The following is a 16,797-nucleotide window of genomic DNA, read 5'->3' on the forward strand; positions in this document are numbered from 1 at the left end:
GCTTATTTAAATGAAATATTTTATTTTATTTCATGCTAAATATTATCTCTGCTGTACTCATTCAACACACACACACCCCCCCCCCCCATAAAAAGTATTCACCCCCTTGGAAGTTTTCACATTTTATTGTTTTACAACATTGAATCACAGCAGATTTAATTTGGCTTTTTTTGATACTGATCAACAGAAAAAACTCTTTTGTGTCAAACTGAAAACAGATCTCTACGAAGAGCCCTTTTCACAGTCCTTTTCAAGTCCAGCCACAAATTCTCAATAGAATTGGGGTCTGGACTCCAACTTGGCCACTCCAGGACATTATCTTTGGTGTTTTTAAGCTATTCCTGTGTAGCTTTGGCTTTATGCTTGGATTGTCTTGCTGGAAAAGAAATCTTCTCCCAAGTCACAGTTCTCTTGCAGACTGCATCAGGCTTTCCTCCAGGATTTCCCTGTACTTTACTGCATTTATTTTACCCTCTACTTTCACAAGCCTTCCAGGGCCTGTTGCAGTGAAGCATCCCCACAGCACGATGCAGCCGCCACCATGCTTCACGGTAGGGATGGTGTGTTTTTGATGATGTGCGGTGTTTAGCTTAAGCCCAAACATAGGGTTTAGTCTGATGGCCAAAAAGCCAAAATTTTGTTTCATCAGACCATAGAACCTTCTTCAAGCTGATTTCAGAGTCTCCCACATGCCTTTAGCAAACTCTTGCCAAGATTTCATGTGAGTTTTTTTTTCAGCAGTGGCTTTCTCTTTACCACTCTCCCATTAAATTGCAACTGGTGAAGCACCCGGGCAACAGTTGTTGTATGCACAGTCTCTCCCATCTCAGCCACTGAAGCCTGTATCTCCTCCGAGTTGTCATCGTCTCTTGGTGACCTGCCTCACGAGTCCCCTTCTTGCACAGTCACTCAGTTTTTGAGAATGGCCTGCTCCAGGCAGATTTACAGCTGTGCCATATTCTTTCCATTTCTTGATGATTGACAACTATACTCCAAGGGGTATTCAGTGATTTGGAAATTTTCTGGTATCTGTCCCCTGACTTGTACTTTTTGTGGAGCTGCTTGGAGTATTCTTTTTCCTTCATGGTGTAGTTTTTGCCAGGATACTGACCCACCAGCAGTTGGACCTTCCAGATACAGGTGTATATTTACTACAATCAATTGGAACACCTCGACTGTGCACAGGTGATCGCCATTTAACCAATTATGTGACTTCTAAAACCAATTGGATGCACCAGAGATGATTTGGTATGTCATATTAAAGTAGGGGGAGAATACTTATGCAATCAGTTAATTTTTGTTTTCTGTTTGTAATTAATTTAGATCACTTTATAGAGATCTGTTTTCACTTTGACACAGAAGAGTCTTTTTTCTGCCATTTGGTGTCAAAAAAGCCAATTTAAATCCACTGTGATTCAATGTTGTAGAACAATAGATCATGAGCAGTTCCAAAGTGGGTGAATACTTTTTATGGGCAGTGTATATATTATAAATAAAACACTGTGGATGTTGGAAAACCAAAATATAAATTGTAATTGTGGAAACAGTGGGTCAGAAGACTTAGGACCTAGTTAAAATTAATATTTCAAACTAATGTATTTTCCACCAATCCTTTCCAAATGCTGTTGTAATGTGGGATGAGATTTTGAAGCAATAATCCATGTTTGACTGAATTATTGGTTTTCTTGTCTCTTTGTAAAGGTACCCAGACTTTCACTGAAGAGAAGGTTAAGGACAAAGCCCATGATTGCTTGTTGTTTCTTTACTGCCCTATCCATGACAGTGATAAATATTTTTCCATCGTTTCAGTTTGATGAGAGTGTCTCTGGGCTTGATTATCAAGCTTTCGGCCAGTTACATGGAAAGTTGACTCAGAAAAGAACACTACGGAGAAACTCTGGCTCCGTCCCCACGCAAACAAATGCCTTCTACGGACATGACAAACCATCACCAACGGAAAGAAGGCATTTCAGGAGGTGGCAGTCAAGCGAAATGCTACACAACCTCTCACAACCAGCTCAGGAGAAAGACAACAACAGAGAAATGCCTAAAACACCTAGTGTATCAGAAGGTAGAGAAAAGCTACCACAGAAAAGACTGAGAACCAGAAAGATGATCATGTCTGATGTCCTGAAAAGCTGGAGGCAGAAAATCAGCAAGGCTGCTGAACTGGCTCAGGCTGAAGAGTCCTCGAGGAATCCCCCTATATTCCATCAGTCCTTGGTAGAAAATGTAATCTTACAAGTTTCTAAGTTTGGTGGAACCACAGTGGACTCCCAAGATCCTGGGCAGCAGTCCAAAGTATCTTCTATGTTGAATTATACAGCCATAATGAAGAATACACACCTGCCACAAATTCAATGCAAAACAGATATTCAGACCACCAGTGTTAATAAAACTGTTTTTCCACAGTTTAAATTCCCTATAAATAAGGAGGGGAAGCCTATTAAAACGATCAGAGATAGTGAATCCAATGGAACTGGGAAAATCTTTAGCAGCAAGAAGATGCAGAAGCTGGATATGTTTTTGCCCAAGAAAGGGAAAAGCAAGAGACACGGTAGTTCATTAATGAGCAGAAGGGCGCCAGAGCTAAAGACATGCAACAGTGTTGAAACTGGCCTACCAGTATCCAAGAAAGGAAGAAATGTTGGGCCCCATGAGGATTCGGCACACTGGTTTGATTCGAGTGATATTGAGAAGATGAAAATGTTAGCTAACGGTGCGGTGATTGCAAAGGCACATATACCAGGCCACGGACAAGTGATCAAAGTAGGCCTCAGCCTTCATTCTCCTATGGTAGTTGATGACCTCATGGAGTATTGTCAGCAGGGACCTTGTGGTCTGATAAAGCGGCCCAGTGATCTCAATGAAGTGCTGGCTTTCCACTTGGACAGAGTACTGGGTCTAAACCGGAGTCTGCCTGTTGTAGCCAGAAGATTCAGTGAAGAATTGCTGCCGTATAGTTACACAAATGGAGCAGTTAGGCCAATTGTTTGGTGGGATGCAGACGTTCAGCATATGGATGACCCTGACAATGACCAAAATTCATTTGCTCTGAGCTGGTCTCAGTACCAGGCCGTGCTGAGACAGGAATGCAACATTGACAAGGCTCATGGAAATCACAGCCAGCCCTGCCCTAGTGTGAGACACTCTGAGTGGGGCATGTTGGCTCTCTTTGATTTTCTATTACAGGTAAGATTCTGTTTTTGAGGGTTTCACAATCCTCTAACGAACTTACACGTGAAAAGAACACACTTTGTTGGTAAAATTTCAGACCGTGGGAATTCTTGCAATGCGAGGAGAAAGCACTAGACCCAAGTCAAGAGTTAGCTGGCAACTCTCACACGGAGGAATGTATTATCAGACTAGATTACTGGCCTGTGCAGCCGTACCCCCAAGGCTTCAGCAGTTGTACCATGTCATTCACAAGCTTAGTGAGGATAACTAACAGCTTGTATTCTTGGAAGTTAGGTAGCAATAAGCATGAAAAAGGCACAATACAGGAGGATACTGGTTTGGGCAGTAGGACGTTTGGTGTGGAATCTCTGCCTCCCGTGTATTCACAGTGGTGAGTACTTGGACAAGCTTGCCCACGCATGGTAACTTACACTGTCACGCCCTTTAGCACACTCATTTTAAGTCTCTGAGGTAGGAAACTGAGGTGGAAAAATATTAACTCATAGTCCCACAGTATGATTGGAATTACAATCTGTTTTATAGGCTCATAGCTATATGACTCAAATTGGCTTTGAAATAGTTTGTGTTAACATGCAAGCATGTATCCATAGTAATATACACATTAACCATCTGATACAAAGCCTTCGATTCATTTACTTGTATTTCACACACACTCTTTTACACGTGACCTTACTCATGAGGTAAATCATATGCATTAACACACACAAAGTCACATTCATTTACACACATCACTTGCACAAAATTACATCCTCATGGAAAATGAGCACCATTAGCTAGGCTGATGTTTCTAGTTCATCACCATCTTCTCCTGAACCAAGTCAATCTTTACAGCATCATTTGCAGACAAACCAGACAGGGTTAACACAGTTCCTTCCCTGAAGAACATTGGTGAGTAACATGGGTCTTTATAACAATCGAGTAATTTTTATAGTCTGTTTATTCCATTTATTTAACTACAGAATTTTTAATTTCATTCGCTTAATTAAGTGAATTGATTTCAAGCATCTCCAGATCAATATCCTGGGTTTCCAGTCTGGCAATCTGTGTCCCATCCATCACTCTACCATACAGGGAGACCATTCACCACATGCCATCGATTCACGATTCTTACAGATCTTGACACACTTAGGACAATTCACCAGACTACTTTTTCAAGTTGTGACAGTTTCAGTGATTGATGTAAGTAGGAGCCAGAGTGCATCTCAGACTACTAACTTTGCCTGTCCTCTGTGCTCTTCATTCATTGGAAAACCAATACAGAGAAGTCTGCGCTTATATGTCAGTGAATGCTGAATTGGGTTTTTACGTTGTGGGCAGTATTGCAGTCTGGCCAAATTGCATCCCGATTTGACCTTGACCACTTTCCTAAGTCCTGGTCCATTAGATATGAACTCAGCAGGATCTCAGAGAAAATGAAGGGAACCCTAATTTTTCAGGGACAGGAAGATTGGCCACTGCTGCTAACAAACTAGGGTTGCTGTGAGTGAGTTAAAGAATTGAAATGACACACACTTTACAAAATGGAAGGCTTCGGATCCATGGAGCTTTTGGAGGCATGGGAATGAGTGCCTTCACTTGCATCATGAGGTGCAGTGGCTGGTGTCCAGGTCCACGTGGGGGTGGAAGGAAGGAAAGAAGGAATACAACTGATTTCTGATCTTTCTCCCTTCAAGGGTGCAGGCACCATGCTCAGCTTCCTTCAGGGTAGCAAACTGGACAAATCTCCAGGTTCAGAATTTGGACTTAATGCTGTTGAAGAAGGCTGAATTGAAAGATGTTTGCCCAGCAGAGGCTGCTTGTGCCAACAGTGCCAACCAATTACTCCATGTTTGCCACTGCCCTCCACTCAGAATTTGGTTTGATATTAGCCCAACACGGCGCAAGGACAAACACTTGAAGATACACCATGGAGAAAAAAAGAGTAACAAGGTTTGTTCGTAGCAGTTGCCAAATAACCACACTGAGACTGCCACGGATATTAGAAGCTAACAGAGTTGCAGTATGAAGCTGAAAACATAGCTGTTGAGTTGGTGCTGGGACTCATTAAATAGTATTTTAAATAAAGCTCTAGCCTGGAAGTAATTCACTGATTAGTCACGACTCTGCATAGCAGACTTTAATTACCATGACTAAATTTTGAAACAAACTTTCCTGATAACTTAAATAAAACCTGATGTTCAAACGAACAACTGATGAAAAACACATGCATTTCCCCACAGAGAATCTAAACATATCTACCTAAAACTATTCAAGGTGCCCACGATCCTCATGTCTAATATTTGATCAGCGAAATGAAGATAATTCCCACCTCCACACACTTGGTAAGGGTTCGGTTCCAACTGTACATTATTTTTCTGGATCTGCGTGCAGCGTTGACTTCCTGTCCAAGGTACCTGTGGTCATGAGTCAGACTGTCTACACATTCTGTGGAGTTAATCCCTCCTGATGAGACAGCTCCTTCTGAGCAGGCAGTGGAAAATTAACCGTACTTTTACTTCAGGATGAGTTGCCTCTTCTCCAGAGTTGCCTTTCCTTACCATACTCACCATAAAACTCCTCACCAGGTAGGCTCTGCTAGTTTGGTGCTAAGAGTAAATATGTTTAGTTTAGTTATTTCCTTCTACTAAATAACAACCTTGATGTCAAAATGGGTTCCTCATAGAGTGATAATGGAAACAGGCCCTTCAGACCAGTATCCGTTTACATTAATCCTACATGAATGCCATTTTTTTATTCTCCCTACTTTCTCATCAGATTCTGCCAGCCACCGACTCACTAGAAACAACTTACCGTGACCAATTAACCCACTAACTCAGGATTGTGAGGAAACCTGAGCACCTGTTTGTGGTCACAAGGGAAGTGTGCAAGTGTCCATCTGAGGTCAGGGTTGAACCAAGGTCTCTGGCAGATAGCTCTACTATCTGCATCAACGAGCCCCCCAATACTTCCTGTCTTCTTCGGTTCCAGGGGGTGGAAGTCGACCCATCAATGTGAGCCTGATCCCAGAGTTAGGTTGTACCTCCTCCGGGATCAAATTCTGACCCAAGAAGCTATGAATCAAGCTGCTAGGAACACAGAGTTAAATGAGCCTAATTTTTGGAGGATTTCAGTGAAACAAAAGGAAGAGTTTGCAATTCTACAACACTTCTCAAAACAGCGGGACATCTCAATGAATTTTATAGCCAGAGTAGCGTTTCCTTCACATTCCACTGCAGTATCACCAAAATACTGCACTCTCCAATCCCCTGCACAGCTCTTAACCAGTAACTTCGAGCAAGAAGAGGAAGTGCTATTACTAACTCACAGCTGACAATGTGTTATAAACTCCACAGCAAGATACGTCATTGAAATAGTCAACTACTGTTGAGGAATGGCATGCATCATCTGATTTACTGTACATACTTTGGTATCATCACTTACTTTATGTGCGCAGGAACCCATAATTGAGTAGAAAATATCTTAAGTGAAGCTCTTGATTAACTGGTTCTGGGGATTTCAATGTGTGGAGAGAGAATCCAAGCAAAACCATCATCATCATCATCAGGTGCCATGGCCCACACACTCCTGTGGATCAATTCATTGGTATTGATTTCCAGTTCTCTGGTGCTGTCTCCATCATCATTTGTCTTTGCCTTCCTCGTGCTTTCTTCCTTTCAATCTTTCCCATAATTACAGTGCATTCTAACTCCTCTTTCCTAATCATGTGTCCAATGAAGTCATGTTGCCTTTTCATGATCTCATACATTATTTCTCTTTTTGTGCTTGCTCTGTTCATGACATCCTCATTAGATATTCGTTTCGTCCATGATATCCTTTGCATCCTCCTAAAAAACCACATCTCTGCTGCTTCAGTTCATTTCCTCATGTTAAAGATATTGTCCAACATTCTGAGCCATATAACATAACTGGATAAATGTAACATTTCAGTACTCCAGGCAAAATACAACAAGAGAAAGGTTAAGGATGTCAACTGAGCACATGGGCACTGCCGTAATTCCATTAGTTTTCTTCTACTCAACTGCTCCAGTGGTAGAACAGTGTGCACCAGATTCATACAAGAAGCCAGAACGGGAGCCAATTAAAGGATTTGAAAACAAGGATGAGAAGTTTAACACAGTCCTGTGCACCCACCACTTGAATAGAATTTTAGCTGATGTCAAGTTTATGGAGAGTGCGTGTTGGAATACCAGTGAGGAAAGCATTGGAATATTTCAAAGTTCAGGTAGTTAAAAATACAAGGGCTGATAAATGGAGAGTCCAGGGCGATGTTACAGCAGTGTCCTTTGTATAGTATCAACGACACATATCTAAGCCGTTGCTGGCCTTTCTACTCCTGTACGTCAATAAACCAGGTTGCTCTCTAATTACTAACTGCCCCTACAAATCCTATAGATCTGTTTGATGGTTTCCACTTGTAATCAAGTCCAGAGCAAGGAATATAAATACAGGACCTCTAATAAATCCAGTAAGGAATTCAGTGGAAACTTCCTTATCCAAAGAGTGGTAAGAATGTGGAAGTCAGCACTGCAAGGAGAAAATTGAGAGGGGTGGTTCCATTACAAGGGAAGCTAAACAAACAAATGAGAGACAAGAAGAAGAGAAATTTGCCTTTATAAGCTGAGAGGAAGTGAGATGGGGGGGATGTTTATGTCCAGAATAAATGTTGGCATGGACTATTGAAGCAAATAGCTCATTTCTGGCGATGTCCTATGTACTTACAGTCTGCTCACATCTCCTATCATCTTGCTTTGTCTGCCTCTTCCTGAGTTCCTTTCCCCTTCATAGACCTACCAACTTCCTCTTTAAACACTGATGCACCATCGATAACTCTCTCTGAGACGTAAAGGCGAGATATCAGCTTTTATTGACTGGAAGAAGGAACAAGCAGTGGTTAACCACCATACTACATCCTGGAGACAGAGAGGCTGGGCTCAGACCTCAATCGCCTTTATACAGGGGTCTGTGGGAGGAGTCAGCAGGGGGCGTGTCCAGACAGGCACATAGTTCACCACATTCACCCCCCCCCCCCTTTGTTTTAAAAGAAAGTCCCCATGTGGCGAAGTTTCTTACAAGTATATTTACAGGTTAAGTCTATCAGGTGGTCAAGTCAGTTGCTGTGATCTACATAGCACCGGCTGTGATTGCACAGGAGCCGGTGGTGATTGCACCGGAGATGGTGGTTGTGCTGGTTCCGGCCTAACTGGAGGTGTCAACCCACTAGGCGTCAGTGATCCCTCACGCGTGTGCGAGGCGTCTGGTATGAGACGCCCAGTATAGGAGTGTTGTGAGGAGTCTGTGTAGGGCTTGGTGTGCGCGGGTATAGGGTTCATAGTTACCGTGGAGTGTTCGGGGTAGTGATCTGCTGCTCCTGCGAGTGCCAGGTCGCGGACGGAGACCGTGTCCTCCCGCCCATCAGGTAAGACCACGTAGGCATAATGGGGGTTCGCATGTAGAAGGTGAACCCTCTCGACCAGCGGGGAATATTTATTACTCCTCACATGTTTCCGGAGCAGCACTGGCCCTGGGGACGTCAGCCAAGCTGGTAGGGTGGTCCCAGTGGCAGACTTCCTGGGAAAAGAGAATAGGCGCTCATGAGGGGTGGCATTGGTGGACGTACATAACAGGGAGCGGATGGAGTGGAGTGCCTCGGGGAGGACCTCCTGCCATCGAGAGACCGGCAACCCTTTTGACTTAAGGGCTAAAAGTGTGGCCTTCCACACTGTGGCATTCTCCCTCTCCACCTGTCCATTTCCCCGGGGATTATAGTTCGTGGTCCGACTAGTAGCAATGCCCCTAGCCAGCAGGTACTGGCACAGCTCGTCACTCATAAAGGAGGACCCTCTATCACTGTGGATATAACAGGGATATCTGAACAGAGTGAAGAGCTGGTGCAGGGCTTTTATGACGGATGTGGTAGTGGTGTCAGGGCAGGGGATGGCAAAGGGGAACCCCCTGCTGACTGCTCCTGTGGCTCCTCCCACAGACCCCGGTATAAAGGTGATTGGGGCTTGAGCCCAGCCTCTCTGTCTCCAGGATGCAGAATGGTGGTCAACCACTGCTTGTTCCTTCTTCCAGTCAATAAAAGCCGATATCTCGCCTTTACGCCTCAGAGAGAGTTATTGATGGTGCATCAATTTTATTGACTGGAAGTTTTAAAACATGGAAAGTGTTTTCCGTCCGGAAAGATTGGATTTGGACCCCCAAGACCCTGAAGCAGCTCTTGCCTTTGAACTCTGGCTTGCATGCTTCCAATCATACTTGGAGGAGGTTAGTGCAACTGAACCCGCTGTTATGCACAGAATTCTCCTCTCGAGGGTCACCCCGAAAGTTTACTCACTTATCAGAGGCCTGCCGACCTACGAAGGGGCACTGGACGCCCTCAAAAGACAGTACCTGCGGCCAGTGAACACCATCTACGCAAGACATCGCTTAGCTACGCAACGACAGCAGCCTGGAGAATCGAGCGCCCAGTTTCTCCGGGCCCTACAGACACTCGTCCGAACTTGTGACTGCAAAACTCTCACGGCAGAACAGCATGCGGAACTCTCGGTACGAGACGCCTTTGTTACAGGAATCAGGTCAGTGTGTGTGTGTGTCAGCGGCTGCTGGAAAATGCTGATCTTACCTTACGCTTGGCGATCGATTCAGCTGACACGCTGGAGGCTGCGCTGCACAATGCTGATGCTGTCCAGCCGCGCGATCCCCTGCCAGTCCCGTGGACACCTCAGACCCCGCCGCCGCCGGTTCCCGCGAGCGAATTCGCCAATGCCGTTGCCAGTCACGATTCCATGAACTCCCCGAACCCGACCACAGCTGCGGTGAGTCAAAAGCCCGAACTGTGTTACTTCTGTGGACTCGAAAAGCACCCCCGAAAACGCTGCCCGGCCTGAGAAGCGACCTGCTCCAGCTGCGGGAAGAAGGGCCATTTCGCCAGAGTCTGTAACTCTGAACCACGACCGGGGTCGGGCAGCGCTGTGTGTGAGGCATGGGGGCCGCCATCTTGCCTGACCGCCTCGCGCGAGGAATGGGGGCCGCCATCTTGCATGCCCGGATGTGGGCGGCCATCTTTGTCGGCGCCAACATGCCCCGCCCCCTACCCACCGGTGCTTACCGGGCACCAAGATGGCAGTTCGACTCTGGCCACCGTAACCCTTGACCAAAGTGCCGCACACCAGCTTGCAAGGTCAATGATGGACATCCTGGTGGAGGGGCACAGGACTAGCTGCCTGTTTGACACGGGCAGCACTGAGAGTTTTATTGACCCAGACACAGTGCAACGCTGCGGACTCGTGACACAGCCGGTAAGCCAGAGGGTCACCTCGGCTTCTGGGTCGCATTCCACAGACATCCGGGTGGGTTGTGTAGCGACATTGATGGTGCAGGGCACAGAATATCAGAACTTTGCGCTACTGGTCATGCCTCAACTGTGCGCACCTGTGCTATTGGGGCTGGACTTCCAGAGCCACCTCGAAAGTGTAACTATGGCATATGACGGGCCCCTCCCACCACTCACTGTCAGAAATCCTCAGTTTGGTGGGACTTCGCCACATACCCTGCTACTGACCACACACACACACCGACCCACACATCCCACCCAGCACCATGCCGACAGCTGCGCTACTGACACCACTTGCAGTCTCTCCACCCTCCCCTCCCCCACCGCTGTTCGCCAACCTGACCCCCGACTGTAAACCTGTGGCAACTAAAAGCAGGAGGTACAGCGCGCGGGACAGGGCCTTCATTCAGTCAGAGGTGCAGCGGCTGCTCAGGGAGGGGATCATTGAGCCAAGCACAAGCCCTTGGAGGGCCCAGGTGGTTGTTGTTTGGACCGGGCAGAAAAATAGGATGGTCATGGACTATAGTCAAATCATCAATAGGTTCACGCAGCTTGACGCGTAACCCCTACCCCGCATCGCGGATATGGTCAACCAGATAGCTCAGTACAAGGCGTACTTGACAATAGATCTGAGATCCACTTATCACCAGCTCCCCATCCGCCCAGAGGACCGCCCCTACACCGCCTTCGAGGCGGGCGGCAGGCTCTATCACTTCCTGCGCGTCCCATTTGGTGTCACAAATGGTGTCTCGGTCTTCCAGAGGGAAATGGACTGGATGGTGGACCAGTGCCAACTGAAGGCCACATTTCCCTATCTGGATAACATCACCATCTGTGGTCACGACTGGCCGGATCACAACGCCAACCTCCAACGATTTTTCCAAGTGGCCGAAGCCCTGAACCTTACTTATAATAGGGACAAGTGTGTGTTCGGAACCACCCGACTCGCTATCCTTAGGTATGTTGTGGAAAACGGGGTCATTGGCCCTGATCCTGACCGTATGCGCCCCCTGTTAGAACTCCCTCTTCCCACCACTCTCAAAGCCCTCAGATGGTGCCTGGGCTTCTTTTCCTATTACGCCCAATGGGTCCCCCATTACGCAGACAAGGCCCACCCCCTGGTCAAGTCTACCACTTTTCCCCTCTCTGCCGAGGCCTGCGCGGCCTTCAGCTGCATTAAAGGGGACATTGCCAAAGCAACGATGCATGCGGTGGACGAGACCATTCCCTTCCAAGTAGAGAGTGACGCCTCTGATTTCGTGCTTGCTGCTACCCTCAATCAGGCAAGTAGGCCAGTAGCATTCTTTTCCCGTACCCTTCAAGACTCTGAAATTCGGCACTCCGCGGTGGAGAAAGAAGCCCAGGCCATAGTGGAAGCTATTAGGCACTGGAGGCACTTTCTCGCCGGCAAAAGGTCCACCTTGCTGACCGACCAGCACTCAGTTGCATTCATGTTCAGCAACCAACAGCGGGGCAAAATCAAAAATGATAAAATTTTGCGGTGGAAAATCGAACTCTCCACCTACAACTATGATATCCTGTACCGACCTGGAAGGCTCAATGAGCCCCCTGATGCCCTATCCCAGGGAGCGTGTGCCAGCGCACAGCTCGACCAGCTATACGCCCTTCATGCACATCTTTGCCATCCAGGGGTCACCCGATTTTACCATTTCGTGAAAGCCCAGAACCTGCCGTACTCCCGGGAGGACATCAGGACAATGACCAGGGACTGCCAAGTCTGCGCTGAGTGCAAACCGCACTTCTACCATCCTGAAATGGCGCAACTTATCAAGGCCACCCGCCCCTTTGAGGGACTGAGTGTTGACTTTAAGGGCCCCCTTCCCTCCACTGACCGCAATGTCCACTTTCTCAACATTATCGACGAGTACTCGCGGTTCCCCTTTGCCATCCCCTGTCCCGACACCACTACCACGCCCGTCATAAAAGCCCTGCACCAGCTCTTCACTCTGTTCGGATATCCTTGCTATATCCACAGTGATAGAGGGTCCTCCTTTATGAGTGATGAGCTGTGCCAGTACCTGCTGGCTAGGGGCATTGCTACTAGTCGGACCACGAACTATAATCCCCGGAGAAATGGACAGGTGGAGAGGGAGAATGTCACAGTGTGAAAGGCCACACTTTTAGCCCTTAAGTCAAAAGGGTTGCCGGTCTCTCGATGGCAGGAGGTCCTCCCCAAGGCACTCCACTCCATCCGCTCCCTGTTATGTACGTCCACCAATGCCACCCCTCATGAGCGCCTATTCTCTTTTCCCAGGAAGTCTGCCACTGGGACCACCCTACCAGCTTGGCTGACGTCCCCACCTGTGCAATCACAGCCCGGTGCTACGTAGATCGCAGTGACTGATTTGACCACTTGATAAACTTAACCTGTAAATATACTTGTAAGAAACTTCGCCACATGGGGACTTTCTTTTAAAACAAAGGTGGGGGGGTGAATGTGGTGAACTACATATACCTGTCTGGACATGCCGCCTGTGGACAATAAAATTGATGCACCATCAATAACTCTCTCTGAGACGTAAAGGCGAGATATTGGCTTTTATTGACTGGAAGAAGGAACAAGCAGTGGTTAACCACCATACTACATCCTGGAGACTGAGAGGCCAGGCTCAGACCTCAATCGCCTTTATACCGGGGTCTGTGGGAGGAGCCACAGGAGCAGTCAGCAGGGGCGTGTCCAGACAGGTATATGTAGTTCACCACAAACTCTATCTCAATCATTCCTTGTTCTAGATTCTAGTTACACCTTGGATTTCTTACTATCTAGATTTCTGGTCCCCTGCTTTGGTTAATAAAAGTATCCCAGGCTGGCGAGGAGTCAGGAAAGGGAAAAGACCCAGCAGAACTTCACTCTCCTCATTTGATTGATCAATATTTGAAAACTTCCTTTCCAAATTCCCATCTTGTTTCCAAACCTTCTGTGGCCTTACCTTCCCTATCTTCTTCGCTCCTCCATCCCAATAACCCTTCAAGCTCTCTGACCCTCTTCCACAACCCCTGCTTAACTTTAGGCTACTTTTACCAGTCACACCATCAATTGCTCCAAGCTCTAAGTATCTTTCCTTGCTTCACTCCAAAATCCTATCTCTGACAAAACTGTACAATATCTATGTGCAAATTATACTGGTAACACCACTATGAAACCCTTGGGGAGTCCTATTACATTCATAAAACTATCTAAAATCCAGTTTTTTTGGAAAATTATTTTGACATTATTAATTATGTAAAAACTATACAACTGCATGTTGGAATGTGAGCATTTTAGGAGAAATTTTATTTTGTCTGATATGCGCTAGATCCACAGGATTAATCAAATCTGCCAGGATCCAGTCAGTGAGTATTTACTTCCTGCCACTGGTGGTTGTAAATTAGAAACAGAATACAGATCTTTATGAGGATTAGTAGGTTGAATAAGGGGATGCAGTTTTCTTTGTCATATAATACCAGAACTTAGAGTCAAATTTGTGGTTACAAAAAAGATCTAATAATAAATAAAATAGAAAATGCAGAAGAACAATTTTTCCACCATCTAATTTTCTATGGGCTGTAGTGATCAAAACTCAAAAAGGACACACCCCGAGGGGTTCAGGGAGGAGTGATTGCAGGCTTTCAGCGATAAAGCTGGAGCAAGCCTTGAGCAATTAAATGATTCCCTTGGGGAAAAAAACTGAGATGAGACTCGAGCAATAATTTTGAAATAATCCCAGGAAGAGAAGGAATTGAAGAAGCTTTTCTACTTAACTCGAGCAATGGAGCTGAAGGAGATACGTATAACATGTATATGACTTGCAGTAAAGCGCAGATGGAAATAAGTTTCCATCCCACACACCGCGGTCTCTTTTGTATCTGTTCCCCATGACTTTTGCCAAGAACAATATCCTTTAAAAGAGGTGATTCAAGGTAAATTTACACATTAGACTAATATCATGTATCAAATGATAGATCAATAACTACGGGGAAAGGAAGATGTGTGATAATAGAATAGTAACTACACAAATTAATTTCTTTCAGAGGAATAATGAGTTTTATTTTAAGTGGAAATGTTCAGAAGGGGACGGATAGCCTAAAAGATCTGCCTGATCACAGAGTATCTTATTCTGAGATCCTTCCCATCTGGCCTAGACACTTAGTACACATTAAATTCTTTTGGTTTATTCACAACACATACTTGACTGATGTCAATTCTGAGACTTCTGAGCCTGTGTGACTTGGTTTGGAATTTTGCCGCAATCTTTATTTGTAAAGACTGAATTAAGGAATTTATTTGGCACCTTTGGCAGTTACTCATATCTAATCTTCAGTTCAACTTCTTCTATAAAACTCCAAGTCATATTTGCAATTCTTTTTTCAACAGCCTTCAAATCTTAAAACATCCCTTTCATTAACTCTGTTTGGTTCTTGTGCATTTTTATATGTTATTATCTTTAAGATTAAAAAAAACAAAACAGAACAGATGCTGAGAATATATGAGGAAGAGGGATTAGACTACTTAAGAGTCAATGGTCAGCATAATATCATGGGCCAAAGGGCTTTTCCTAAACCGACTCCTGTATGTCTACTTTTTTAAAGACAGCACTGGCCAATTACACCAATATGACCAAATACCTAGTAACTGGTATGTCTTTGTAATGTGAGAGGAAACAGGGGCACCTGGAGAAAACCCATGCGATCACAATGGGGAACGTGCAAACTCCTTACAGACAGTGGCGGAATTGAACCCTGGTCACTGGCACTATTATAGCGTTCATTAACCTGAAATAAAAATGCTTGTTGTAAAAGTGCTGAGTAATCAAAATAGTCAGCAATTCAGGCAGCATCTGTGACGGGAAATACAGAACTAAAGTTTAAGATTCAGTGACCTTTCATTAATACTTGGAATACTTAGATGCAGACAAATAAGGGGAAGGGGGATTGAACTAAGAAGACTTGCTAACAAGGGTGAAAGCAGTATAGGTTAACAAGCAAATGTATAAGAGATCCCAAGGTAAGGCAGAATAACCAACTGAATTTACCAAGGAACCCAGAATAGATGCTGAAACTCTAGACTAGTGCAGGAATGCTGATTATCAGAAACGGTTGAACTCACTGTCAAGTCTGGAAAACTATCGTCCTGCAAAATCATTACCCAATCTGTTTTGGCATTCCTTTTTGCTTCCAGTCATCCTCTAAGCTCAATATCCCACTTCATCATACCAGATTTAGGTTCTTGGCAGACTTAGCTTTGTTGGCAGTGATTGTAACAAGCACGTGTAGAACAACAGTCAGATGATTTCACTTCACCCAGAGCTCCTTACAGTCATGTTCTCCAGACGATGATGGAAGATCCATCCTTTATGTATTCAAAAATTTGGAGTTAGGATTAGTATCCTTGCACTCACAGTTCTCTGCTTGCAGGTAATATTATAATGAATTTTATATAATTTCTCCCTATACCTGCAGGTTTCTAAGAACCAACATCACTAGCAGACACCTCTCAGTATATTTTGAAAAAAAGGTGGAGATGTTACAAACATATAGAAAATGCCTGTGTATAATAAAATTATGTTTCCCACAGGTTCACGATCGCCTGGATCGCCACTGTTGTGGTTTTAACCCAGAAACCTCTGAACCCTGTGTGGAAGATCTGTTACATGAACAGTGTGACAACCTTAAGGAGCAGCTCCTTGTCCATATCCTGGTATGTTGAGAAGAGGAAACTATAGAATGGTCCCATGGAAATAGTATCTTCCTTAACTTGAGAATATCCTAAAGCACTTTAAGGGCAGTAACATTATTTAAAGTGTAGTTACTATTGTAAAAAACACTGGTGACAATTGACCAATCAAATAATTAGCTGATTTTAGATAATGACCAAATAATCTGTTATACAGATGTACAGTATGATGAAGATTAAATACTAAGTAGGTTCAAGATAAGCTCATCTGTTTTTCTTTACATAATGTTATGGGATCTTTCATATTCAGTTAAGAAAACAGGTTCAGCTCATGTGAAAGTTAGTATTGCAACAATATAACTTACAACAATTCAACACAGGAACAGACCCTTTGGGCCATGATGTCTGGGCTGAACACAATACCAAATTACATCAATCTCTTCTGCCTGTACATCATCCATATTCACACGTCCATCCAGGAAGCTCTTAAACACCATCAGTGTATCTGTATCCAGCAATCCATTCCAGGTACCTACAACTCTGTAAAAATCTTGACCCATGTATCTCCTTTAAACTTTTCCCCTCTCAT

The 16,797-nt window shown here is 45.0% G+C and overlaps 1 protein-coding gene across 1 annotated transcript in view; it reads left to right on the forward strand.

The window, feature by feature from the left end:
• Positions 1 to 1,992: 1,992 nt before the first annotated feature.
• gask1a (golgi associated kinase 1A) overlaps positions 1,993 to 16,797 on the forward strand; it is a 30,092-nt gene continuing 15,287 nt past the window's right edge. The window contains exons 1-2 of the mRNA XM_059986149.1: positions 1,993 to 3,192; positions 16,110 to 16,232. Coding sequence (XP_059842132.1) covers positions 1,993 to 3,192; positions 16,110 to 16,232 — 1,323 coding nt within the window. The remainder of the gene's footprint in view (positions 3,193 to 16,109; positions 16,233 to 16,797) is intronic.

This window comes from Hypanus sabinus, chromosome 1 (assembly GCF_030144855.1).
Source record: "Hypanus sabinus isolate sHypSab1 chromosome 1, sHypSab1.hap1, whole genome shotgun sequence".
Taxonomy (NCBI): Eukaryota; Metazoa; Chordata; class Chondrichthyes; order Myliobatiformes; family Dasyatidae; genus Hypanus; species Hypanus sabinus.